This window comes from Sabethes cyaneus, chromosome 2 (assembly GCF_943734655.1).
Source record: "Sabethes cyaneus chromosome 2, idSabCyanKW18_F2, whole genome shotgun sequence".
NCBI classification, from domain to species: domain Eukaryota; kingdom Metazoa; phylum Arthropoda; class Insecta; order Diptera; family Culicidae; genus Sabethes; species Sabethes cyaneus.
Genome location: NC_071354.1, coordinates 107,710,192 through 107,735,000, shown reverse-complemented (window position 1 = coordinate 107,735,000; position 24,809 = coordinate 107,710,192). Strand labels below are relative to the sequence as shown.

The 24,809-nt window shown below is 40.7% G+C and overlaps 1 protein-coding gene across 1 annotated transcript in view; it reads left to right on the top strand.

Annotated features, from left to right (window-relative positions):
- The window catches only part of LOC128735834 (tachykinins), a 40,616-nt gene extending 27,984 nt beyond the window's left edge, over positions 1-12,632 (top strand). Inside the window, exons 6-7 of the mRNA XM_053830319.1 lie at positions 8,603-8,703; positions 12,445-12,632. Coding sequence (XP_053686294.1) covers positions 8,603-8,703; positions 12,445-12,462 — 119 coding nt within the window. The 3' untranslated portion in view covers positions 12,463-12,632. The remainder of the gene's footprint in view (positions 1-8,602; positions 8,704-12,444) is intronic.
- Positions 12,633-24,809: the final 12,177 nt, after the last annotated feature.

The following is a 24,809-nucleotide window of genomic DNA, read 5'->3' as shown; positions in this document are numbered from 1 at the left end:
TCCTCTTGCGCTGGATTGCCACCTCGGCTGTCTTAGTGACAGACAAGATTGCATCCACCGTAGATTTGCCTTTTCGGAAGCCGAATTGATTCCTTGACAGACCGTTTGTACCCTCCGTGTACTGTACGAGTCTGTTAAGGATAACCTTCTCCAGCACCTTACCGGCAGTATCGAGCAGACAGATCGGCCTATATGACGAGGGAACACCCGGAGGTTTTCCCGGCTTCGGCAACAGCACGAGGTTCTGTCGCTTCCATCTGTCCGGGAAGTGGCCAGCTTCCAGGCATCTCCTCATTACTGCTCCAAATAACTCGGGAGCCTCTAACATAGCCGCTTTAATGGCCATATTCGGGATTCCGTCTGGCCCCGGTGCCTTGCTCACCTTTAGGGATTTAGCGATCTCAATGAGCTCCTCATTCGTAACCGTCACTTCGTCCCCGACCGCCAAACCGCCGTCGCCCACGTTACTTTGGATGTTCGGCTGGGAGGCCGACCATCCTACGCTATGGTCTGAGATACTGGAACGTCGGCCGTGGGACGACTCAGCGGCCTGGGGCCAGGGCCTTGGCTCGTGGCGCGGAAAGAGGCCCTCGATGATCCGCTCCAGCATCTCTGGCGATTGCTCTGAGGGCGCCATCACTCCCTTGGTCTTTGCCATTACGACCCTGTAGGCATCACCCCACGGGTTCGCATTGGCACTAGCACATAACCTTTCAAAGCAGGCTCGTTTACTAGCTTTTATCCCACTTTTAAGCGCTGCGCGTGCAGCAGCAAGTGCTACTCGACATTCAGCCCTGCCTTCGTCCGAACGAGCTCTTTGCATAATTCTCCTCGCACGAAAGCAGGCTCCGCGGAGTTCCGCAATTTCATCTGTCCACCAGTAAGCCGGTGACCTGCCATACCTAGGTCGACCTTTCCTAGGCATGGTAGCGTCACATGCTCGCGACAGTACCTCAACCAAATGATCAGCGTTCGGATCGGGCATACCACGATCACCGCACTCTCTTCGGATTGCTTCCACAAATACTTCGGGATCGAAGTATGAAGTCTTCCATCCACGGGTGGTTGGAGTGTCGGCTCTACTCGCCGCCTGCCGTCTCGTTATCTGACCGACACCATAGCGGACCGCCTGATGGTCGCTGTGAGTGTAGCCATTGTCTACCCTCCAGTCTCCTATCAGACCAGGACTGCCGAATGTCACGTCGATGATAGACTCCGCACCGCTCCTACTGAAGGTACTTGTGGTGCCGACGTTGACCAGATCTACGTTGAGCTTTGCCAGAGCTTCAAGCAGAATCCGGCCCCTGTGGTTCGTGCGACGACTTCCCCACTCTACCGCCCAAGCGTTAAAGTCGCCCGCCACAACCAACGGCCTTAGACCAGTCAGCACAACTGATACTCGGTCTACCATCCGCGTGAACTGCTCGATAGACCAACTCGGCGGAGCATAGCAGCTGCAGTAGAACATTCCACCCACTTTGGCAACCACGAATCCCTCGTCTGCAGTTGACACAACATCTTGAACCGGGAACCTGCTTGTCGTCCATATAGCCGCCGTCCCGGACCTATCCGACACCCAGTTACCGTTTCCGGCAGGGATGCGGTATGGGTCCGAGATGATTGCAATGTCCGTCAACGACTCAGTAACTGCTTGGTACAACAGCTGCTGAGCCGCGTGGCAGTGGTTCAAGTTCAGTTGCGTTACCTGCACTACGCCCGGGTTTTAGTCGCCAGCGCGCCTGCCGGGCACTTCGGGCCTCCTGTTGTGTGCTTAGCGTCCCGTTGGCCGGTACATATCAGGCACTTGGGTGGCGCAGTACAGTCCCTCGCTATATGACCCGTACCGCCACATCTCCTACACAAGTGGCTTCGGTCTGGCCCCTTACAGCTCCAGGACCTGTGCCCTCTCTCAAAGCACCGGAAGCAGGCCTCCGGCTGCTGGAACACGCTCAGTGGGCACACGGACCATCCCACCTTCAGCTTAGCCACTTTCAGGGCTGCATTTCCGTCTTCCAGTGGAAGTCTTATAGTTGCTACCTGGGTTCCCGCCGGTCCCTTACGCAGACGAACTGCCTCGGTAGTCACCACCACTTTGCATTGCTCGTTGAGAGCTCGTGCTAGTTCGCCCGCTTGGGTGATCTCGTCCAGGTTTTTAAGCTGGAGAGTCATCTCGGGCGTTAGTGCGCGGATCTGCACGCTATCGCCAAGGACCTTTTCTGCCAGCACTTTGTAAGCGGAACCCTTTTCAGTGGCGTTCTTTTTGAGTTCAAGAATCATGTCGCCTGTGCGAGAGCGGCGGATACTCCGCACATCCGCGCCAAGACCCTTCAACTGATCATGCCCTCTCATGGCCTTTAAAACTTCCGCATATTTCGGCCCCTCAGTTTTGAGGATAAGGGCATCGCCTTTGCTCCTTTTTTTCCTAGCCACTTTCGGTGGAGCTCGATCCTCCTCTTTCTTCCTGGCCTTCTTCTTTTTGACCAACTCCCACTGGTTGTCGGACGCTAACAGCGTCTTGTTACCCTCAGTAGGTTCTTCAGTTGGCTTACGACCCTCTGCTATCATGCGCTTCTTTGGACCCGTGGGGGTTTCTTCCCCTGGGGACTGCCTTGCGCGTTTGGCGGATGCCTTGTCGTTAGACTGCTCCGTAGTCGCGAGTGCCACGGAATGGTCGGTCATTGACGGGCAGGCATCTGTTTGTGCAGACCTTGATACAAGCGTCTTCTCTTTCTCTGCAACTTTTACTCGCGCTTCGAGTTCGCTGTGCTCCTTCGTCGCAGCACGCATGGTGCTCCGAAGCATGAGCAGACTTTGTTTCAGGTCCTTCGCTAAGGTGCTGCGACCTGCCACGAACTCGATAATGGCATCGAGTTGATGAGACGCCGCTACCACTCTTGGTAGCATGTCTCTCTTGCCTGCCACTGCTTTTATTAGCGACGGGCCGTTCATTGCTGCGTCCGGCGTAGATGCAGTTGGAGCGACAGGTGTGCCGTTTCCTTTTCCGCTTACGCTGGCGCTTCTACTGGTATCCATCGGCGGAGACCTCTGGATACCACTTCTTGCGAACGGATTGTCTAATCCGTCCGCGCTCACTGAAGTTATTATTTTATTTTGATTGCTCATATAGAATCCCACGAGTTGAGGGGAAAGAAGAGTCCGCCGCATCAGAGCCCCTCATGATGCGGTAAGGGCTGTTTACTGTGGAGGGCGCTCTGGTACTCCACAGGCTCCGTTTGAGGCTGAGTATTTATGAAACCCCCCCCACCATTCATCCCTCGGCACGGGTCGCATGACACCTTGGATTAGGGGTTTATCCATTCTTGTTTTTACTTTTAGCCATGGATAACAGCTATTAAAACCATCCTCCTTTGGGGGCTTTGGACCCTCTGCTCAGGTTCTCAGTATTTTCAGGTTCATCGAACATGCTTCTACTGAGATCCGTCATTTGCAGGCGGAGAGTTTACACTCAGCCTTCGCGTGAGTGCCCCCTTCTCTGTCCGCATACGACCCTAGTTTCCACCGGTTGTCCGATTTCCACTAAGGAACGTATCCCGGATGGTACCACGGGGAGGTAGAGAGAGGAGTTGCTAAATAAGAGGCTGTGGAACTTCGTGGTAGTTCTGGAGCGCATTATTCAACCATTTACCATCCATATATATATATATATATGCTACGTCTAATACGTACAGTAGCTCAAGCCGAACGAAGCAGCCAACGCCGAACGCAGCCAGCGTTCCCCGCAAGCAGCAGCCTTCCCCGAAAGCATCAGCCAGCTCCAGTAGCAGCCGCTCGTAGATCGAGTGATTTCCTCTCCGCAGATCCAGTAACAGCAGCCGGCCGGCCCCGATATACTCACACATTGTAAGTTAGGATAAATAAAAATCATCATCTAAATTGAAAGTTCTTTCTAAGCCGCCGTGTGTCCCTGATCGGTGTCAGAAAGCCGACCTCGAGAAGGAGACTCTCTCCCTGTAGATCGAGCTAGCCAAGAGAAAAGAGATCGTGAGTATCCACCCCGGAAGTCCCCAGTGGTTCGACCAGCGACTTGGGGTAGTAGCGGGTTATTTGCTACCAATAATTGAATAATGCATTATGCAACTGTGACAAATAACACAGTTTTGTGTTCCTACTACCACTTTTTTGGTAGTAGGAACACAAAACTTTGAATCTAATTACACGTAAATTCATTTAAGACTGTACGAAACTGTTTCGTGGTAGAAAACAACGAAAGGAATTCGTACATTTTATGCTTCATGGTACTGATACAAGATTTTACATTTTTACGACGATTCTGGAATTAACACGGTTTTTTTACAACAATTTTTGAATTAACACGGTTTTTTTACAACAATTTTCGATTTAACACGTTTTTTTTTACAACAATTTTTGAATTAACGCGGTTTTTTTTACACGGCACGTATCCCCCGTGTAAAAAAAGACTTGAGTGTAGTTGAATCGAGTAGTCTGGTCGAGCAGTTCAGTCAAGTAGTCCAGCCGAGCAGTCGAATCGAGTGTTCTAGTCGAGCAATAGAGTATAGCAGTTGAGTCGAGCAGCTGATTCGAATAGTCCAATCGAGTAGTTCAGTCAAGCAGTTGACTCGAGTCGAGCATTTGAGTCGAGTTGTCCTGTCTGTCTGGCAGTTGAATCGAACAGTTGAGTCGAGCAGTCGAATCGAACAGTTAAGGGGTTATATACAGTCAGGAGGCTTAAAAAAGTGGATTTTTCTAGAATTTTTCTAGAGAAAACCCTTCAACTGATTGAAGTAAAAATTTGTATACATCTTACAGTAGCTTTTGGTTATATTTCAACATATTTTGTTTTTGAAAAACGTTGTTTAAATAGCTACTATAGTTAATCTCCTGGAACTCTTCTAAAATAAGGCGTCTTGCGGTGAGCACGATATCTTTAGACTGAATCGTCGAAAATCGAAAAACCGAAAAGGAATCGGTGATAAAATATTATCTATAGATTGATCGAAGGATTTAGCAATATAATCATTTTTGACAACATGGCAGCTTGTTAAACATAAAAAATCGATTTTTGGGGTAAAATCTTAAATCTGGCTCTTAAATTATCCATAAAAAAGAAATATTAATCGGCGAGGAAAAACCTTCGATTAATCTGAAGAATATATACTTAAAACACTTGTGTCAATATTTGAAGTGAATCGATTTAGCCGTTTTTGAGAAATCTTGCTCACCGACTTTGAAAACACGGTTTTGAGAAACACGCGTTCAAAGTTTTGCGTTGTTTCTGCAATCTCTCTGGGACGTCGTTACAAATAGGCGTATAACTTCGTTAATATTTGCCGGATTGGCATGAAATTTTCTGTGTGCATGCTTAAATATATGTACACTACGATCATGATATAAACAGAAAATCGATTTTTCGAAAATTATAACTGTATATAACCCCTTAAGTCGAATAATCGAGTCGAGCAGCTCAGTCGAGTAGTTGAATCGAGCAGTCAAGTCGAGCAGTTGAATACAGCGACCCAGTTGAACAGTTTAATCGAGCAGTTAAGTCGAGCAGCCCAGTCGGGCAGTTGAATCGAGTAGTCCAGTAGAGCAGTTGAATCGAGCAGTCGAATCATATAGTTCAGTCATCTAGTCTAGTCGAGCAGTCGGGTCAAGTGGTTCAGTCGAGCAGTTAAGTTTCGTAGTGAAACCGAGCAGTCGAATCGAGTCGATCAGTCCAATCGAGTAGTTTAGTCGAGTCGAGTAGTCCAGTCAAGCAGTTGACTCGAGCAATCGAATCGAACAGTTAAATCAAGCAGTTGAATCGAGCAGTCATGTCGAGTATTTAAGTCGAACAGTTGCGTCAAGCAGTGAAATCAAGATATCCAGTCAAGTAGTCCAGTCGAGCAGTTGAGTCGAGCTGTCAAGTCGAGCAGTCGAATCGAACAGTTCAGTTGAGCAGTCCAGTCGAGCCATCAGATCGAGCAGTCTAATCGACCAATCCAGTCGAGCAGTCTAGTCAACCAGTTGGGCAATCAAAAAGTCCAGCAGTCAACCAGTGAGGTGGTTGAGAATAGAACTTATTGTTACGAAAATATGACGTCCTGTTTTAATTACGGATAAGCCTCTTATGGCGTCCTGTCAGAGCCCTGGTTTTGGGTACAGACAAGCCTCTTATATAAATAGATAGAATAGATAGACTGGGGCGTATTTAAAATAATCTTTCTTTTCAATTATCAATTATGAATTGCTCTTTATGATATTAACAGAGGTGGGCACCGCTAACCGAAATTTTAGCTTCGCTAACAGCTAATTCGCTAAATCAAAACGTTAGCTTCGATAACCGCTAACCGCTAAATCAATCAACAATTTAGCGGAAGCTAACGCTAACCGCTAACAGCTAAATTTGTTAGCACTGTAGAATCAACATTACTTAAGCGAAAAGCGCTGATTTCGGCAATAAAAGATAATTTTTGTTTCAAAGTTAGTAATAAAATTTCAAGTTTTAGTTAAAATACAATGAAATCAGAATAAAGGGAATTAGCAGGTAGAAAATTTGTAAAAACATATTTTGTTGATAATAATTGTCCTTGGTTGTTGTGAAAACTTTATTGCGTTGATACTTGGCCCAACACTTATGAATTTATTAAACTAGTGATGTCCGAGAAAATTGAAAAATCTCTCTTGATGTTTTCAGTGAATGTAGGAGGCCTCGAATTTTTTTAAATATCGATTTATTTGAGCCCGCGTACAAAAGTAGTCCTCTACGGACTTGAGACAGCAACTTTGTTTACGGAAGTGCACTTGCCGTATTTGAACGAAAGGTATTGCGAACTATTTTTGGCGGAGTACAAACGGATAGCGGAGAGTGGCATAGGCGTATGCACCATGATTTGTAGTCACTATTTGGAAAAAGTTGGGAGACTACTGTGGGCCGGCCACATCGCAAGGATACCGAACGATTGTGCAGTAAAATCTGTTCTCTACAAGAGCCCCACCGGCACCAGGAATAGAGGGGCCAAACGAGTTAGATGGCTTGACCAGGTTGAAGCCGACTTGCATGTGCCGAGACGCGTAACGATTTGGAAACGAGTAGCCCAGGACCCAGGGGTGACATTGCGATTCTCGTTTCGAGTGATTTTGGTTCGTTTCGACCACGTTAAACGAATGGGCGAAACGAACCAAAATCACTCGAAACGAGAATCGCAATGTCACCCCAGAAGTACAATGGAGAGGAATTCTTGATACGGCAAGAGAATTTGGAACCCTTCAACCGAAGCCTGTGTGATATTTCTCAAAAATTTTCCTTCTGCCAAAAAAAAAGTTAGCGGTTTATTTAGTGGTACATAAATTTAGCGGAAGCTAACAAAAACGCTAACGGTTATAAAAATTAGCGAAAACGCTAACCGCTAACCAAAATGTTAGCTGAGCTAATTAGCTGTTAGCGGATTAGCGGAATTGTGCCCACCTCTGGATATTAACCCATTATGTCCTAGCGTATGATATATCATACCTCGTCTTCAAAACCTGTTTACTGCTGAATTTCAATAGTTAGCATTGTTAATATATCACTACAAGAGAGATAAGACATTAATCTGATGTGTATGTGAGATAATCTGTCAGTTTTTGTCATTTCACCTGTATTTTAAACAGTGCAAAGTTGTGATAAATGGCGGAAAAAAAGTTGAAAAAATGGCGAAAAAAACTTTGTCTCCAAAACGCATGAAAAAGTCTACATTTAGTGATGAAACATTACTTAACATGTAAATTGATATTTATATGTAAAGTCTATCACAAAATTCGATAAGAAATCTGTAAACAACTTTGTAATTTGTTTGTTTGAAACTGAGCCTATGAAATATTAAACCGGCGATATCTTGGCCTTGAAACCATTCCAAATGACGAGTTTGTATTTCCCGACACATTCGAGCCATAATATAATAGATTACAGAGTTTCACTTCATTTGGTCCAAATTTAGGTATACCCGGGTCATAATGGGTTAAGCAAAGGTTATGCTTTTCATACTACCTCCCATTTGGCCTCGAGGTAAGAAGCTGGTTTAATAAGCCAGTTGTCGTATATTCGACTCTCGGCTGGGAGAGACTGTTAGAGTCAATAGGAATAGGATCGTAGCACTAGTCCCGCATTTGTCCTGTATTTTAACAGCTGGCTGCAAAGTCTGTCGTATAAAAATCGAAGGCCAAGTTTCGGTAACGGAATGTAGCATCTACACTTTGCTTTTCATACTATACAACACAAGATATTGATTCGATTTCCACATTACCCATTTATGCTTTTCAAAAAAATTAAATATGCTTGACCGTTAGAGTTGAAAAACAGAAATACATTTCGCTTGCGGAATTGGACGGAATTCTATTGGCTCACCCGGTCGACATTCGGACATACGAGAACTGGCGTGTTGGAATAGTGTCGTACTTCGAGGCCTAACAAATAAGACCCTATTTGATTTTCAAATCTATCTGAGTTCGTATACGGATCTTAACCATGGAATTGCACACTGAATATGATTAGCTACTTCAGACATTATTTAATTGTTTAGTTAAGCTGATGTGGGTCATTCGTGACCGACACACTATACATATATAAAACATTTCAAATTCATGAAATTTATTTATCATATAGGTTTACGAGGTAAAAGACAAATCACTTTAGGCGTTCATGAAGAAAACCTTAGTAGCCCATATTCCTCATCATTAGCATCTAATGGAGAAAAGGAGTCTAAGGTAAGTGACAGGTGGTTTTCCTGGCAATAATCCTATAAGATCCTATAGAGCTAGGACAGGACGTGACACGTGACGATGACAACGTTTTCGTCTTTAGAAACATGTTCCACGCTTTCTCTGCGTCAATTTGACTAACTAAATACTACGAACTACTACGTTTGCCGTAACGCTTATTTGAAAAGTCGCAACTTTGTAGATCATTCACAGACTATCAGACGTAACACTGAAGCCTCGTTCCATCGCCTAAAAAACGATCATTTCAAATTTTCACTTAAGCCAAGACTCAAACAACAATCGTGCGCGAGAACGTCACTCGCTTGCGCTTGCGCTATTGTTAGATAATTCACAGGTAAATTTACAGCATTGCAAAGTTTATAGCAACCTACTCTGGCGTAGCGCGGAGACTGCACCAGGAGATGCTAGTGTTTTGACGTAGGACTGCGTCTTTCATGAAGGTAGTAATTCCAAAAAATCTTTCTCGAAAAGTGGTCAAGTTTTGAACGCTAATAGCTTAGTGGTTTCCCGATCGATTTTCAATATTCTTATTCCAATCGATTGGAAAATCTTCTAAGAAATGGCCCAAATGAAAAAAGGTATGGATTCTTAATGTTGAACTATTGAAAAAAATTGAAAATAATGAACCTATGTTTTAACAGAATTCTCGCTTCCTGATTGGTTGGAAGATTCTTTACGATGATCTAAACCAATACCAATTTGATATCTGTGCTTGGGAAGTAAGCCAAAACAAGTGACAAAGTTTCCTCATTTCAAAAGATTTCTCAACACCGCGATTAAACCCAGACCATTTTTGATGTACTTGCTTGGGAAGTACGCCAGCAAGAGTGACAAAGCCCGCTCGTGCCAACAGATTTCTTACGAACGCAATTAAACCTAGTCCAATTTGATGTCTGTGTCAGGGAAGTGTGCCAGAAAAAATGACACAGGTTCGTTGTCCCGACAGATCGCAAATTCTTTAATGCGAGACGATTAAACCTAGGCGAATTTGATATATGTGTTGGAAAAATGTGCTACAGCTCTAGTGTTCGGTTATAATATGACTGTGTATGAATACGCATGCTTGCCATTTCATTAGAAGTGTAGTGAAAAGATGTGCTGTTGATAAAATAGGATTGAATTGGTAAAATCCCTTCAACGTGGGGAACCATGGGTAATAAAAACAATCTTTACTTTCTGTAAGGTAGCAGGAAAGCAATAGTTTGTGTTCTTGATTTCGTTAAATTGTTTCCAAATGCACATAGAAATAACTCTTTTGAGGATAGAACATATGCAATGTTACTACTTTGATAAATGTTACATTGCCCTTCAACACTGGATTAATGTACTCAGGTACACACACTTACGCAAATTCAGCTGCTGTGCCTCACAGAAGCCAAATCTGTAAAAGATATGTAAGAGCTGAATGTAATCTACAATTTCGTTGAATAGAGTTGTGCATTATTTTTTCCTTTTATAATAAAGACGGCCTTTAAGCCTTGTTATTTAAATAGAACGTTTGTTTGAGCTAAGGATAAAGTTGCAATACAATTACCACGTAAATACAAATATAATGGAGTACTCAATTCAGAAAGATTATAGATTGCATTCAGTTCTACAAATGTTTCATATATGACTTTTATCAAACTTGCTTCTATAAGGCAGTACAGTCGACTGAGCGCAAGTGGGTGTATTTGAGCGCACCAAATTTGCTTTAAAATAATATTCTGCATAGTTTCTCCATCGTATATGGTTTTCTTCCAAAACATGGAAGAGTTTACATTAATAAATACAATTCTGATGTAAAAATCAATTTTTTAATGTAATTTACATTCGGGATATTTCTGCTGCTTTATGTCTAAAACCAACTTTCAAGATTATTCAACAAGTATTACATGAAAACGTGACGTGATGGACAATTTTTATTATTTTTTCTGAATTCAGTGGACAAAAATCTATAAGAATCAGTTGAAAAATCCTGTGCAGTTTTTTTGATGCAGACCTGTGTTATTGATAAAGAAATGTGTGATAGGCATTTTCCAATTATCATCAACTTAGGACAATAATGTAAACTAACGTTTCTTTAGCTACACTTGAGTCATTTTTGGATGACAGCAGTGATGTCCGGTAATTGCTTGATTAATCGAGTAATCGATTAGAGCTGAGAATCATCGAATAGTTTGAGATCGAATACTGCCGGTACGAGTAATTCATTAAGCGAATAGTGCAAAACATTCATGGTAGTCCACTGCTGCGCCCATTTTTCTTAAACTTCTGCGCTTAACTTAGTTTGCTCTTAGCTTAACGATTATGGTGACGTGGTAGTCTGCTGGACATCTAAACTTAACTTAATAATTGTTAGAGAACATATGTCAACCAACATTTGAAAAGGGCGGATAAGCCAACTGTCAAACAGAACGAGTGAGAGTTATTTTTTGCTGGAGCAGCATAGGAAAAATGAACCCTCACTCGTTCTGTTTGACATTGGATGTAATACAACCGCAGATATAAGTCGGGAAGACATTGCAAACTTCAGAATAAAAATACAATAGATCATTTTGCGATGACGTCATTTTGCCGTCAAATGACACCACTTGGTAGTTTGTTTACATGTTTTTTGTCACATCCAGCGGTTTCGATTTGAAATTTCGTGAAGGATTACCGCATCAGGTGCTTTAAAATGCATGTAAGGTACTTTCTCTTAAATAAAAACTCTAAGTTTTTATCATTATCTGCCGGACAAAGATAGAAAACTCAATTCAAACTTTAACACCATGTAAACAAACCACCAAGTGCTGTCAAAAACGTGTGGTTAGAAGCTCCCGTGTAATGATCTATACATAGCACATCAACAACCCTTATACAAGAATAACTAAAAGAGAAGGGTTACAAGTGAAAAATCACTCGTCAGCAAGTAAACAAGCAATGCGGTTAGTGTCATACCTTGTTGGGATGCTTGGAAAGCTCCGAGGCACCAAAGATATATATTTTTGGATAGAACTAAATGTAAACTCAACTATCTGAATAATTTTAGGTGAAATTAAAGCAAAATTGTAACTGTGTGGTACATACATATTGTACCGGGATGTTGAATCTAAACATACTGTCGATAATTGTAAGCGGTAGGCACCATATAATTGTCCTAGAGCTACCGAAACATCAGCATTCAGTCTAGATTTGAACCCTTTTGAACATCTTTTTAGATAATCTCATTTCTAAATGAGAAATCATTCGATTTCTTATCACAATAACTTAAACCGAGCTCTTGTAAAAAATGGTCAGCAATTCACAGAGGGATATTTGAAAAATTGTTAATTTTATCCCAAACAGATTAAAACAGGTCATCAAGAATGTAAATGGTCCTACGAGGTAGTAGATGAGCGAGAAAGTACATTTGTTTCAACTAATAGTTAACTGTCCGAATACTTTTTTGGCTGCATTTTTGAGGAATTCAAACTATATGCACCCTATCTTCAAAACGGAAAGCTTTTCCCCGAATTTTTGTTGTGCATATAAATATGCTTTAGTTAAACATTGTTTTAAAAAATATGTGTTACCATCCTTTGCAAAAATACTGTGCAAAATTACTAAAAGAAAATTTTATGCGCTGCTGTCCGAATACTTTTTTGGTTGACTGTATTTGAGATTAACCTATAACTTATATTAATTTTTATAACTTTTTAAATAAATATTCATAACCTCAATGTTTTCAAATTAAATAGTTCTAATTAGCGCTTTATATTTCAGATAACAATGGTCAAATAAATTGTACATCGTAAAGTGGATAAAGATGCTGCTACCTATGAAAATCGGTACATAAGCGAAGAGATTAGTAACCTGGCTGATAGTAAGAATAGTATATGAAAAGGAATATCAAATAATTACCGTGAATAAATAGTAATGCAAAAGCAAATTGTTATTTAATAGCAAACACATCTTGACCTGTTTGACAGGCTGTCTACTCAGTTTCGAGAAAAGAATTCCCTTAGATTTCCAGGTTTTTTCCAGGATTGGAGGAAAAACCAGATTACTCAAATAATGTTTAAACTATGTTATTCAAGAAACATTTGCGGCAAATAATATTAAGATATTTTAACAACATGCCAATGATAAAACATTAAACATATTATGGCTTTGGTAATCAAAAACTTCCGTTTCCACCAACTACTATCAAATAAATATTGTATATGGTAATCGATGAAACAGACGCCATTCCCGCGCTATTTGTTTTTTTTTTGTTTTACTTGGTATTTTATTTGGTTATTTGTTTTTTTTTTGTTTTATTAGCACAGCGAAAGGCTATTGGGCCGTCTTTGGTTTTCTGGTGATCAACAGAGCCATACTTCTTAACCACGTAGCCAGGGAAGGGGGGGCTGGGGGCCTTAGCCCCCAATGCAATAACAATACATCAAGCTAAAACTGTATGTTTTTGATGAGTACGCCTTTGAATAACAATATAACCGACATCGTTTTGTATCTCTCATAGTCTGTAAAAATTCTCAACTATGTAGCTCTCCGTTACTCGGAACATTCGTCATGGATAAAGGCGACGAAATAAGGGCATGGAATGGAGACTTAGTACCCGCTACTGCAGATCGCTAAATTTCGTTGGTGGCGACAGGGTGCTGCTCGATCAGTTAGAACCCCGAAAGTTTGGCATCGTGGCACTGCAGGAGATATGTCGCAAAGGCGAGAAGGTGTGGAGGATCCGTGACGGTAAAGCCCAATTTTTTCAGAGCGGTGGAGCAACCAACGAGCTGGGAACGGGCTTCGTAGTGTTGGGCAAAATGCAGGATCGTATAATGGACTGAAAAACGATCAACGAGAGGATGTGCGTATTGAGGATAAAAGGTCGTTTCTTCAACTACACTATCATACACGTACATTATCCACACGAAGGTATACCCGACGATGAGAAGGAAGCGTTCTATGTGCAGCTGGAGGCAACGTACGACAGCTGCTCACGACAGGACATTAAGATCGTCATCGGGTCTATAAACGCCCAGGTCGGCAGGGAAGCAATGTGATCGGGCCCCATAGCCTGCACACCGACACGAACGATAACAGCCAGCGATGCATCAACTTTGCAGATTCCCGAGACTTGGTGATTAACAGCACTTTCTTTTCCCACAAAGCCACTTGGAGATCACCTGACCAACGAACTTCGAACCAAATCGACCATATTCTCATCGAGGGTAGATTTTTCTCGAACATCACCAACGTATGCTCCTTATCGACTCGAACCATTACCTAGTAGCAGTACAGGAGCTCTTAAAACTATCGACGGGTTATACCTCGCGCAAAGCCGCCCTTCTCGGTTAAAGCTTAAGCTCCTTCAGCCGTCCCGGAACTGTACTCGGGTCTGGGGAAGGGGTCTTCCAACCCACATTCTCAGGCAAGTATGCGTGCAGTACTGAACACTCAAGCTTGTCTAAATCGTTTCCGGATTCCAGATGCAACCTCAATTATTCCATTTCGACTCCGGATCTCAATTTGCGATGCGACCGTTCAGTCGCAACACCTGGGTATTCTACTACAAGGATCTTCCGCGACGGAGTAGGGGGCAAAGTCGACAAACTGTGTTCACCATCGGTAAACCGCCAACTTTTTTCGATATATTACCAGAATACCAGAGGTCTACGTACAAAAACGAGCGAACTGTATGGGTCACTTGCTGCTAGTGACTATGACATCATCGTCTTTACTGAAACGTGGCTTAATGAGAGCTTCTCCAACGCCGAACTCACCCACAAATACACATTGTATCGCTGCGACCGTAACCCACAATCAAGTCGGCTACTCAGAGGCGGAGGCGTTTTGGTCGGAATAAGAATGACTCTAAACAGCTCTTCCGTGCATCTGGCTGATGCAGACAGTTTGGAGCAAACCGCGGTTAAGATTAAGTTTCGTGACTCATCGCTTTTCATCTGCGTTGTGTATATTCCCCCGAACACCGAAGCTGATCGTTACGTAAAACACTCGGAGTGTATCCAAAAATTATGTGATTTGAAAAATGCGCGGGACGCTCTTCTTATCATAGGGGACCACAAGCTGCCGCACCTGCAGTGGTGCTATGATACCGAATTGGGTCAACTGCTTCCCACAAATGCTACTACTGACCAAGAACTTGTTTTGGTGGAACATGTTGTTGCTGCTGGGCTTCAGCAACTGAACACCTTCACTAATGCCAACAACAGAATTCTAGACCTGGTTTTCACGAACGATGCTGGTTGCTTTGAACTATTGGAGCCTTCTACAGGGCTACTCAGAATAGATGCTCACCATAACCCATTTGTTCTGACGTACCACTCAGTCATCAATATGGTCCCGGAGTGCTGGAGTCAAGATTATGATTTCAATCGCTGTAATTTTGCCGACTTGAATACCTTATTCGACGAAATCAACTGGAGACAACTGCTAACCAGTTTGTCATGCGACGATGCGATTCAGCAGCTTTATTCAATTGTGAAGACGACGCTACGTGATAAAGTGCCGACAAAAAACCTCACAAGACGCTACAAGAAGCTTCCTTGGTGGAATGCGGAGCATCAAACTTGCGCAACCGATTGCGTAAAGAGAGAAAATAGTACTTTCGATCCAAAACGACAACTGCTAAACTCAAAGTGCGCGAAATGGAAGAGCAGTACCACTCCCTTAACGTTTAAGGGACAACTTAACTATAAGTTTTAACGCATATATCAGCCGCACTCAAAACGACCTGCAACAAAACCCACAATCTTTTTGGTCCTATGTGAAACGCCCTAAACAAACGGACGGTGTGCCACAATCTGTACACCACGGCGATCAGTCTGCTGAAAATCCAACTGATATTGCTGATCTCCATGTTTTTTTCGCGGGGTACTGAACAACGATGAGCCGCCCTTTGTAGAATCTTATTTAAACAGTCTACCTCAGCTTGGTGCATCGATTCCACACCTGTCATTCTCGCCAAACGATGTCCTTGTTAAACTTCGGTCACTCGATATTTCAAAAGTACGTAGCGTCGAAAAAAGAGTGCAAGTCGACGCTGTATATGTGGACTTCTCAAAGGCCTTCGATCGTGTACCGCATAGACTCGTCGTAGAAAAACTGAAACGGAGCGATTTTCCAGATTGGTTGCCAACGTGGATTTCTTCATACCTGAGTAACCGAAGCGCGTCTGTACGAATTGGAGGCATCTTGTCGCAACCGTTTAATATCTGCTCTGGCGTCCCACAAGGCAGCCACCTGGGTCCGCTGCTCTTTGTTTTGTTCGTCAATGACTTATGCAACTTACTCAAAGCACCGAAATTTATGTTCGCCGATGATCTCAAGTTCTTCCGTGCGATTACTTCAGTTGATGATTGTATCGCACTCCAGGAAGACATTGATCTGCTTGTGGAATGGTGTGCAACAAATGGAATGGAAGCTAACGTTAAAAAGTGTCACATCATAACGTTCACTCGCCAGCGCAACCCAATCTATTTTAACTACACTATGTCATCAACTGACCTGGACAGAGTGCAGACCGTCAAAGATTTGGGAATCACATTGGACAGTAAGTTAACCTTCTCGGAGCATATTTCATCATGTGTAGCAAAAGCATTCTCCGTGTTAGGTTTCATCAAGCGCAACACTCAGCAATTAAGCAACATATACTGCTTAAAGTCGCTATATTGCTGCCTGGTACGAAGCATCCTAGAGTACGGAGTTCAAGTTCAAGTTTGGGCACCATACCAAGCCATCCACATCAACGGGATTGAAAGAGTTCAGAAAATGTTCATCCGCTACGCACTTCGTTCGCTTGCTTGGAATAATCCAATTGCACTTCCACCGTATGAACAACGTTGTCAACTCATCTGTCTGACTACTCTCGAATCCAGACGGTTGCTGCTTCAACGGCTGTTAATTTTTGACATTATCAGCAATAACATCGACTGCACGCACTTGTTATCGCAATTGCGGTTCAACATCCCGCCAAGGAACACCCGGTCATCAACTTTCTTCCGAACGGTTCATCATCGCAGTATGGCCAATTTAATCCTCTGGAAACCTGTTGCCGAAGATTCAACGAAACTTGTGATATGTATGATTACAATATAACTAAGTCAGTGTTTAGATTAAGACTTTTAAGATACGAACTGTCTGTACGACAAACTTGAGTCGAAGACTGAATAATAAATAAATAAATAAAAATAAACATTCGGTTGTTTAACTACCCGTCAGTTGCCGAAAACTACGCGCGCGTACTGGATGAAGCTCTGCCTTACTCTGTGGAGCTAGATGCTTCGACCCTCGAAAACGGATGGAGTATGATACGCCCGGCCGTCAACGAGGCCGCAACCGCGGTGCTAGGTGTGGAAACCTCGAGTGCACGAAATGATTGGTTTGACGGGGAATGCCAATAAGCGATACAGAGGAAAAAAGAACTTGGAAAAACTATTTAATCATATCCACGAGAGAGAATTTGGCCAAGTATCGACGAGCGCAGAATGAGTTGACCATGATCCTAAAGAGGAAAAAGCGCCAGAAGGAGGAAAGAGATCGTGAGGAGCTGGAACAACTATTCTGGGCTAATGGCAAGCGCATGTTTTACGAGAAGATGAACCAAACTCGTACCCAGATGACACAAAATCGTAATAGAAAGTTCACATTAAATCGTTTTCTTGTCAATTTCATATTGGAGTTGTATAATGCTTAGAGTATGTCAAATCGAAGTGAACAATAAGTTGTTTTGCAGTCGTGCGTGTCTTCATATACAATTCATGACTGTGAATTATAAAGCAGGATAGACAATTGCAATATTTGATTATATCTATATCATATATTCAGGAGTATTTAGTTGCGTCTTATAAAAACTGCGCAAAATAGAATTACAAATAGTTGTCAAAATTTTCGCACGTATATCGCCTCCACTTTGGTAGGGTAATGCCGTTATCGTCGGGCTACAGTTATGGTCGGGCCACCACGATTTTTTCAGTTTAAATACCTCGTGATACGTATGTACAAGCAATGTAAAACTTCTTACTGTGATTGCTAACTTTTCACAATATTGTGAGTTTCAATCGTGTATTCAAAACACGCGTACTGAATTCACTGATTGAATCAATACAAACAAGTTTTGCAGGTGCAGTTAATTTTTCTTCTTTCTTGAATCATTTCATGAAATGCAATTATCGGGATAAATATTGAAAATTTATTAAGTGTGTTGTGGTCACTCCAAGGCTATTGAAAAATCCCGTCCAGTTAGGTGTTTGGGTAGGGTAAGGGGGTAAATGCCACAAAAGCGCTTATTGTAAAAGTCGGGCCACTTGTGTAGTCATGGTTGGCCCACCAAAATTTTAAGCACAGAAGCGCAATTTTCGCTAGAGAACGTCAGTCGCGGGAAATGTGATGAAATGAAGCAAAATTAGTATAATAAAAACCTGATTTAATCCACCTAGTGGTGAAAGGAACCTTTGTTATACCGTCTTACTTGCAATTAGAGATAGAAATCGACACGTTTGGTTTACATGAAATTTTTGGAAATTGAATAAGTTTACAAAATTTGAAGCAAATAGAAGCACTTATAAATTTTGATAGTTTCTTTTCTCATGAAATTGCTGAGTAAGTTGTTACTGATGAGGGTAAGTGCAAGTAAAAGTAAGTTGTAAGCTGAAATATTATTCTTTAACATATACATTGCGTAGTAAAGGTCTAGTTTATAGGTTTTTGAACTATGCATAATTTCCTGTAACGCCATTCTATTTGATTCACAACAATAAAGTTTTCTTGAATAAATTTCATCAATTTTTATGAACCTTCAGTTACTCACGTTGTTGTATTTTGTACACCATATGTAGGTTTTTGAATGCCATATTGTTATATAGTTACAAATCGTATATTACGTATATACTAACGTATATTCTTCAATAAACTTGTTATGAGCAAAATGTCAGAATTATTCAATGCATTATTACTTTAAATTGTTAGGAAAATAGATTAGCATAAACCGACATCACAGAAACGAAGCAAGTAGCATGTGAGGTGTACCGCAATTGACCCCAACTGGAATTTTCTTTCGTTTCTTCATATGGGAAATGGTGTCTGTGTGCAGCAAAACTACCAGTAAATGTAAAATGTTTAAAATGTATCCGTCTGTTGGTAGTCGAGTAATTCGGGGTCAAAATCAGGATATTTTTTATAATCAAAGTTCTACAGTTTGTAAACAAGGAAACATAGAGGTATACTATATTCAGCAAAGTTGTGTATTTTTATTATTTATACAACTTTGTAATACCTGAAAAAGTCATACAACAATTACAAAAAGAGCTAAAATAGAAAAACTGATTTTTCAAATTCATATACAATAAATAAGATCTCTTCGTTGAAGAGATAGAAGGTTACTGTCTTCAGCAAAATTTCTTGTAATAATATGCTCTAAAACTTTGCAGAACACATCAATGTGTTATATTGAAACTGAAGGAAAATAATTTTTTTATTTCACTTTTAGGGGGATTAATCAATATTCAAATTCTACCAGACGATAGAGCATTCAATTTCAAGAAACTCTTCCAAAGGTTCGATAAACTTAAAACCAAGTTTTCCTAGTCAAAACTCTAGTGCGCACGTTTTCTTTGGTTTGAGGCTATTGTGCGCGCGAGTAACCGTGTTACAAAAGTTGGCGCGTATGTTCAAGGGTTAATATCTTTTGACCGGCAAAACCAATTCTTATGAAATTTTGCATACATATTCGTAGTGTGAAAACCTCTCGTTTGATATTAAAATAATTGAAATTAGGTTATTTTTCTTGGTTAAAATCATTATAAATTATTGATAATTTTGGTGTGGTGTATTGAATTACTCATAACTTTCAAATTAAACATCCAATCAAAAAACCATTCAATAGTGATCTATCCGGCTATATTACCTGCCAAATGAAACTAATAGCACGTAAATCGGTTTGGCCATCTCTGAGAAACAGGCGATCATTTGAACCTTGTCAAAACTGGTTTTTTAAGCATAACTTTCAAACCACTTGTTTGTTTTCAATAAAAATTGGCGTGAAGTTAAGCAATAGTAAGAGCTTTTATTTGGTACTAAGATCGATGAAATCGGTTATGTGGTTCCGGAGAAAATCGTGTCACGTAAATTTCACATTTTTGCTTATAACTTTTAAACTAAAAGTCAGACCACGAAACCATTTAATAGTGATATACTAGGTAAAAATACCTTTCAAATAAAAGTTATAGCAGACGAATCGGTTCAGCCATCTCCGAGAAATAGGCGATTGAAAATTGAAGCGCACACACATACACACATACACACACACACACACACAGACATTGCTCATTCGTCGAACCTGATCGATTGGTATATGTGACACGGCCCTCCGGGCCTCAGATCGACTTCGTGTTTTTCGACCAATTCCTAAACCTTTGTTATATTGTATAACAAAGGTAAAACCTAGATTGATGTTGATTTTTCATTGTAGTAGTGCACTTCGGGAAACGCGATTGTAGTAATATTGATTTTACAAGATCACCAAAAATTTCGCAAAAATGTTATTAAAAATAGGATATGTATACTTATAAGGACCGTTGCTCACGAAATTCTTTCTTTTGATGTCTCTACATCAGTGCTTGGAGAGCGCAGTGCGAACCACTGAGTGAATCACTCTCGCATAGTTTCTTGCTTGTGAACGCCGATGCGATGCGAACCACAGCAAACAAAAATATACAGCGATGACGCTCATTCACGACTTGCATACGTTCATGAACCAACTTGCATCGCGAACCAAATAAACTGGTGAGCGAACACTGGAACTGTTCCTCATTCAAATGCTGTGCGCTTGCGGCTCTTACACTCTGAACCGAAGAAACTATCATGTTGGATGTTGCATCAGGACTTCGTGTCGTATTGGATCAATTTTAATAATACACTGTAATGTAGCACAAAAGTAACATTGTGATGCTATAAAGTTATCAAAATTAAACGTAAAGTTCACAAACCATAATGGTAACGTAGTTACTTTTTAGATGTCACGTTACATTATTTAGCAAAAGATTTTAGTTTGTAACATTACAAAACATAGTTTTTGTAATTTAGTTGTTACATCATATGTACTGAGTATTTTGAACTTGCTAATGCGATTCAAAAGTGACGTTACAATGTTAGGAAATAACAAATGAACGTAGCAGCTATGTTCTGCTAAGCACATTCATCGATTAATAAAATCGTTTATTCAACCAGTTTGGACGAAATGAAATAGTACTCAAAAATACCCTTTGCGACACACATTTAGCTTCTGGACGCATAAAAGATGTTGGTTCACCAACAAATATTTTGGTGAACCATATTGCGTCAAGGCATCAACGTTGAGGTGAATCAGGCAGTTCAAGCGTATGGAACGAAAATGTTCTCTCACGCGATTGAACACTCGTGAATGAGAGTCTTTCGTGAGTGCTGCTGCTCAGTTTGTAAAGCCGGTGGTAGTGGTTCAGGCGTATCGCTCATTCGTATTTCTTACATTAAGAGCGGTGACCCAACCTGTACAACGTGGCCCGAGTATGACAACATTTTTTGTCTTCACGCAAATGTCTATAACTTTATTATTTTTTAAGCAATCTGTTCAAGATTTTCCAGAAATATAGCTTATTCTTAGACCGTCCAACGATCTTTTTAGATTTTAAAAATTATTTTTGAAACGGAAGTTATGGGCGAATGTCAAAAAGGCGGCCCAACCACGACGACATTCCCCTACATATATGCTCTATAAGAGGCGTGAAATATAACTTTTTCGTTCAGATATGATTTCGTATATCTCTGTTGCAATCGAGATATATAAACCAAATGGTTTACTGGGTAAGGGCTACACACCTAAACCTGACATGTGTACGGACGAGGGAAGGGATCTAATCACAAACGAGCGCGAGGTGGACGCAGATTGAAGCAGTATTTCGATGAGCAATCAACGGCGGTATAGCAATAGGAGACGCAACGGAAGTTACCTTACCTACCTTACTTACCAACGGAAGTTACCTAAGTGCCTACAATCGACAACAGTGTGCCGGTTCCCGATCTCGAAGAGAACGTCAGTTGAAGAATAGGACTACCGGTCAGATTAGCGCTTTGTACATCGTCAGCTTTGTGCGGTGTATGCTCCTCGATCGAAGTGTCTTACGGAGGGAAAAGTAGGCTCGATGCGAGAGTGCCAGAAGCTATGCAGGCTTTAAAAATCCTGTAAAACATTCTTCTCAACAGCAAATTAATTAGCAGAAATCATATTGTACGCAAACTTTTGAAAACAATTAGAAAGTTACTTGTGTTACATGAATACTTGGTTAAAATAATTAATTAATTGGATAGAACATTCCCAGATAACACAAAATCGCAATAAAAAGTTCACATTAAATCGTTTTCATGTCAATTGTATAATGATTAGAGTATGTCAAACCGAAATGAACAATAGGTTGTTTTGCAGTCGTGCGTGTTTTCATATACAATTCATGACTGTGAATTATAAAGCAGTATAAACGATTGCAATATTTGATTATATCTTAATCATATATTCAGGAGTATTTAGTTGCGTGTTATAAAAACTACGCAAAATAGAATTACAAATAGTTGTCAAAATTTTCGCACGTATATCGCCTCCACTTTGATACATATATGTTCTTATATGGCGTAAAATATAACTTTTTCGTTCAGATATGATTTCGTATATCTCAGGTGTAACCGAGATATACAAACCAAATGGTTTACTGGGATTCTGTAAGATAAGCATTAAATATATTTCTAAACTAATAGTTTTTTGTATAATAACTTGGCCTCCAGAAGCGAGTAAACCTCTTAAGTTTAAAACTTCTCTAATAAAAAAATGGCTTGGCCCCCCAAACTGGCTACGTCACTGATACTTCTTATCGTTAATACTCCACTTTCTCAAAATCCATTCCAAATCATTGGGGATCATTAATGGGCCTTATTTTGTAAGTCAAAGTCACGTCGAGCAACTCGATTCGACTCAGTCACTTTCGAGTGTCGAGTGCGAGGTAAACGGGCAGCATAGCGGCTGAATGCACCAACAAATTAGACGAGTACACTCGTTACTTGCTGACGGTTGAGTCACTAACTTTTTAGCGGTCTACTCAGCCGTGTTGCGCGACAAAATCGTGTGTCGCATGTGACTTACATAATACCGAAAGTAGACCAGTCGATCAAAGTGTCACACAACGTGACTTACAGAATAAGGCCCGTCTCAGACAGATTTCAGATTGCAGCGAAAATGTTAGGGCAGCCTATATTCATAATTGATGTTCATAAATGTGCCTTCTTTGCTATTGAAGGGTAGTCCGGAGAGCTACGCTACGACCGCAGTACTAAAAATTTGAGGAATGACCACGAATAAAAAACGCATTTTCTCCGTGTACTGACCACCCAGTAAACCTTTTGGTTTGTATATCTCGATTGCAACTGAGAAATACATCATATCTGAACGAAAAAGTTATATTTCATGCCAGTGCCAGATAAGGACATATATGTACCAAAGTGGAGACAATATATGTGCAAAAATTTTGACAATTATTTGTAATTCTATCTTGCATTTTATAAAGCGGTTTTTATAACACGCAACATAAAACTCCTGAATATATGATTAAGATAGAGTAATCATCTATACTGTTCATCTATACAGACATGAGTTGTATATGAGGATACGCACGACTGCAAAACAACTTGTTATTCACTTTGTTTTGACATACTCTAATCGTTATATAATTTCAATGTGAAATTGACATGAAAACGTTTTAATGTGAACTTTCTATTACGATCTTGTGTTATCTGGGGTCTGGGCATCCGGCTGGACTTGTCAACTTTTGTATATTTTCTCTATTCTCTGATTCCCTCCAACCAACTCGGAGTCTGTCTGAATGTTGACATTGTTGGCAACTTGCCACGTTACTTTCTCAAACATCAAAGCTGATAGAGCTGTGGATTCTTGATGATAAATAAAATTAATAAGATGTATTTCTAGTCTGTGTTATGTTCTTTGTGTCAAATGAAAGGTCTAGGTGTCCCATAGGCCGCTATTGAATTTCATACTGATCGAACTTTTAGTTTAAAAGTTATGTATAAAAATACGAAAAATATAGGACTTCTTTATCTCATAGGTCCCTTAACCAATTTGAACAAAATTGATTGTATATGAAAGAGGAGCCTTGCAAACCCTTAATTTTCAAATTTCATGACGATTGGGCTTGTAGTTTGAAAGTTACATAAAGAAATGTGAAAAAAAGTATTTAACACATATTTATGTAACATATAAGCATTAATTCAATGAAAAGTCCGAATTAATCCACCTAGCGGCGTGACCTGGCCTTTCTACTAGATCATTTTTTTATTTCTTAGTATCTGAATATGTATCTATAATTCAGTTAGCCATATTTTTAAACTTCAATTTACTGCAAGCAACTATTGTATTTTGTATTTTCCTTACTAGACTCCAGAATGAATATATGTAGTAAATCAATAATTCAACAATCGAGCTGGAATGAAAGATATACTGCAAAAGTAGCGCCACAAACATTACCGATTGCGGGTAACAGTAAGAGAAGAAAATTACGATTGAAATATTTCAGAGCACTTCCTGCTTAAAATGCTTATCAGCATTAGGAGGGTCTTTGGGACACAATTACTCACAAGACATACAGATCACTCTAATAATGGAAAGAAGTGAGAAAAGGAAGTAATAACACGGTGAGACAAAAAATTTTTTTTTGATATACTGGTATAGCAATAGTGAAAATGGTTATAATTGTGACATTAGTAGCAAAACAATAATAATAATGAAGTAATAACACAGGAAACAGCTACTGACTATAACTTCCTGCCCATTAATAATTGTAGTGTGGGGCAGCATAGGTATAAGAAAAAATTCCGACACATAGAACACTCAAACATATATTCATACATACCTATACACCCATGCACACTCATACATGCGTATATATACACATCTATGCATGCACATGTGTGTATATTTTTCAGTGCTGTGCTGCCCATAATCGCATAACAGCCACAAATCCTATGGCAACCCCATAGAAAATGTCTCAATTACGCAAATAAAGACATCACATCATCTTCTCACAAAAAGATAT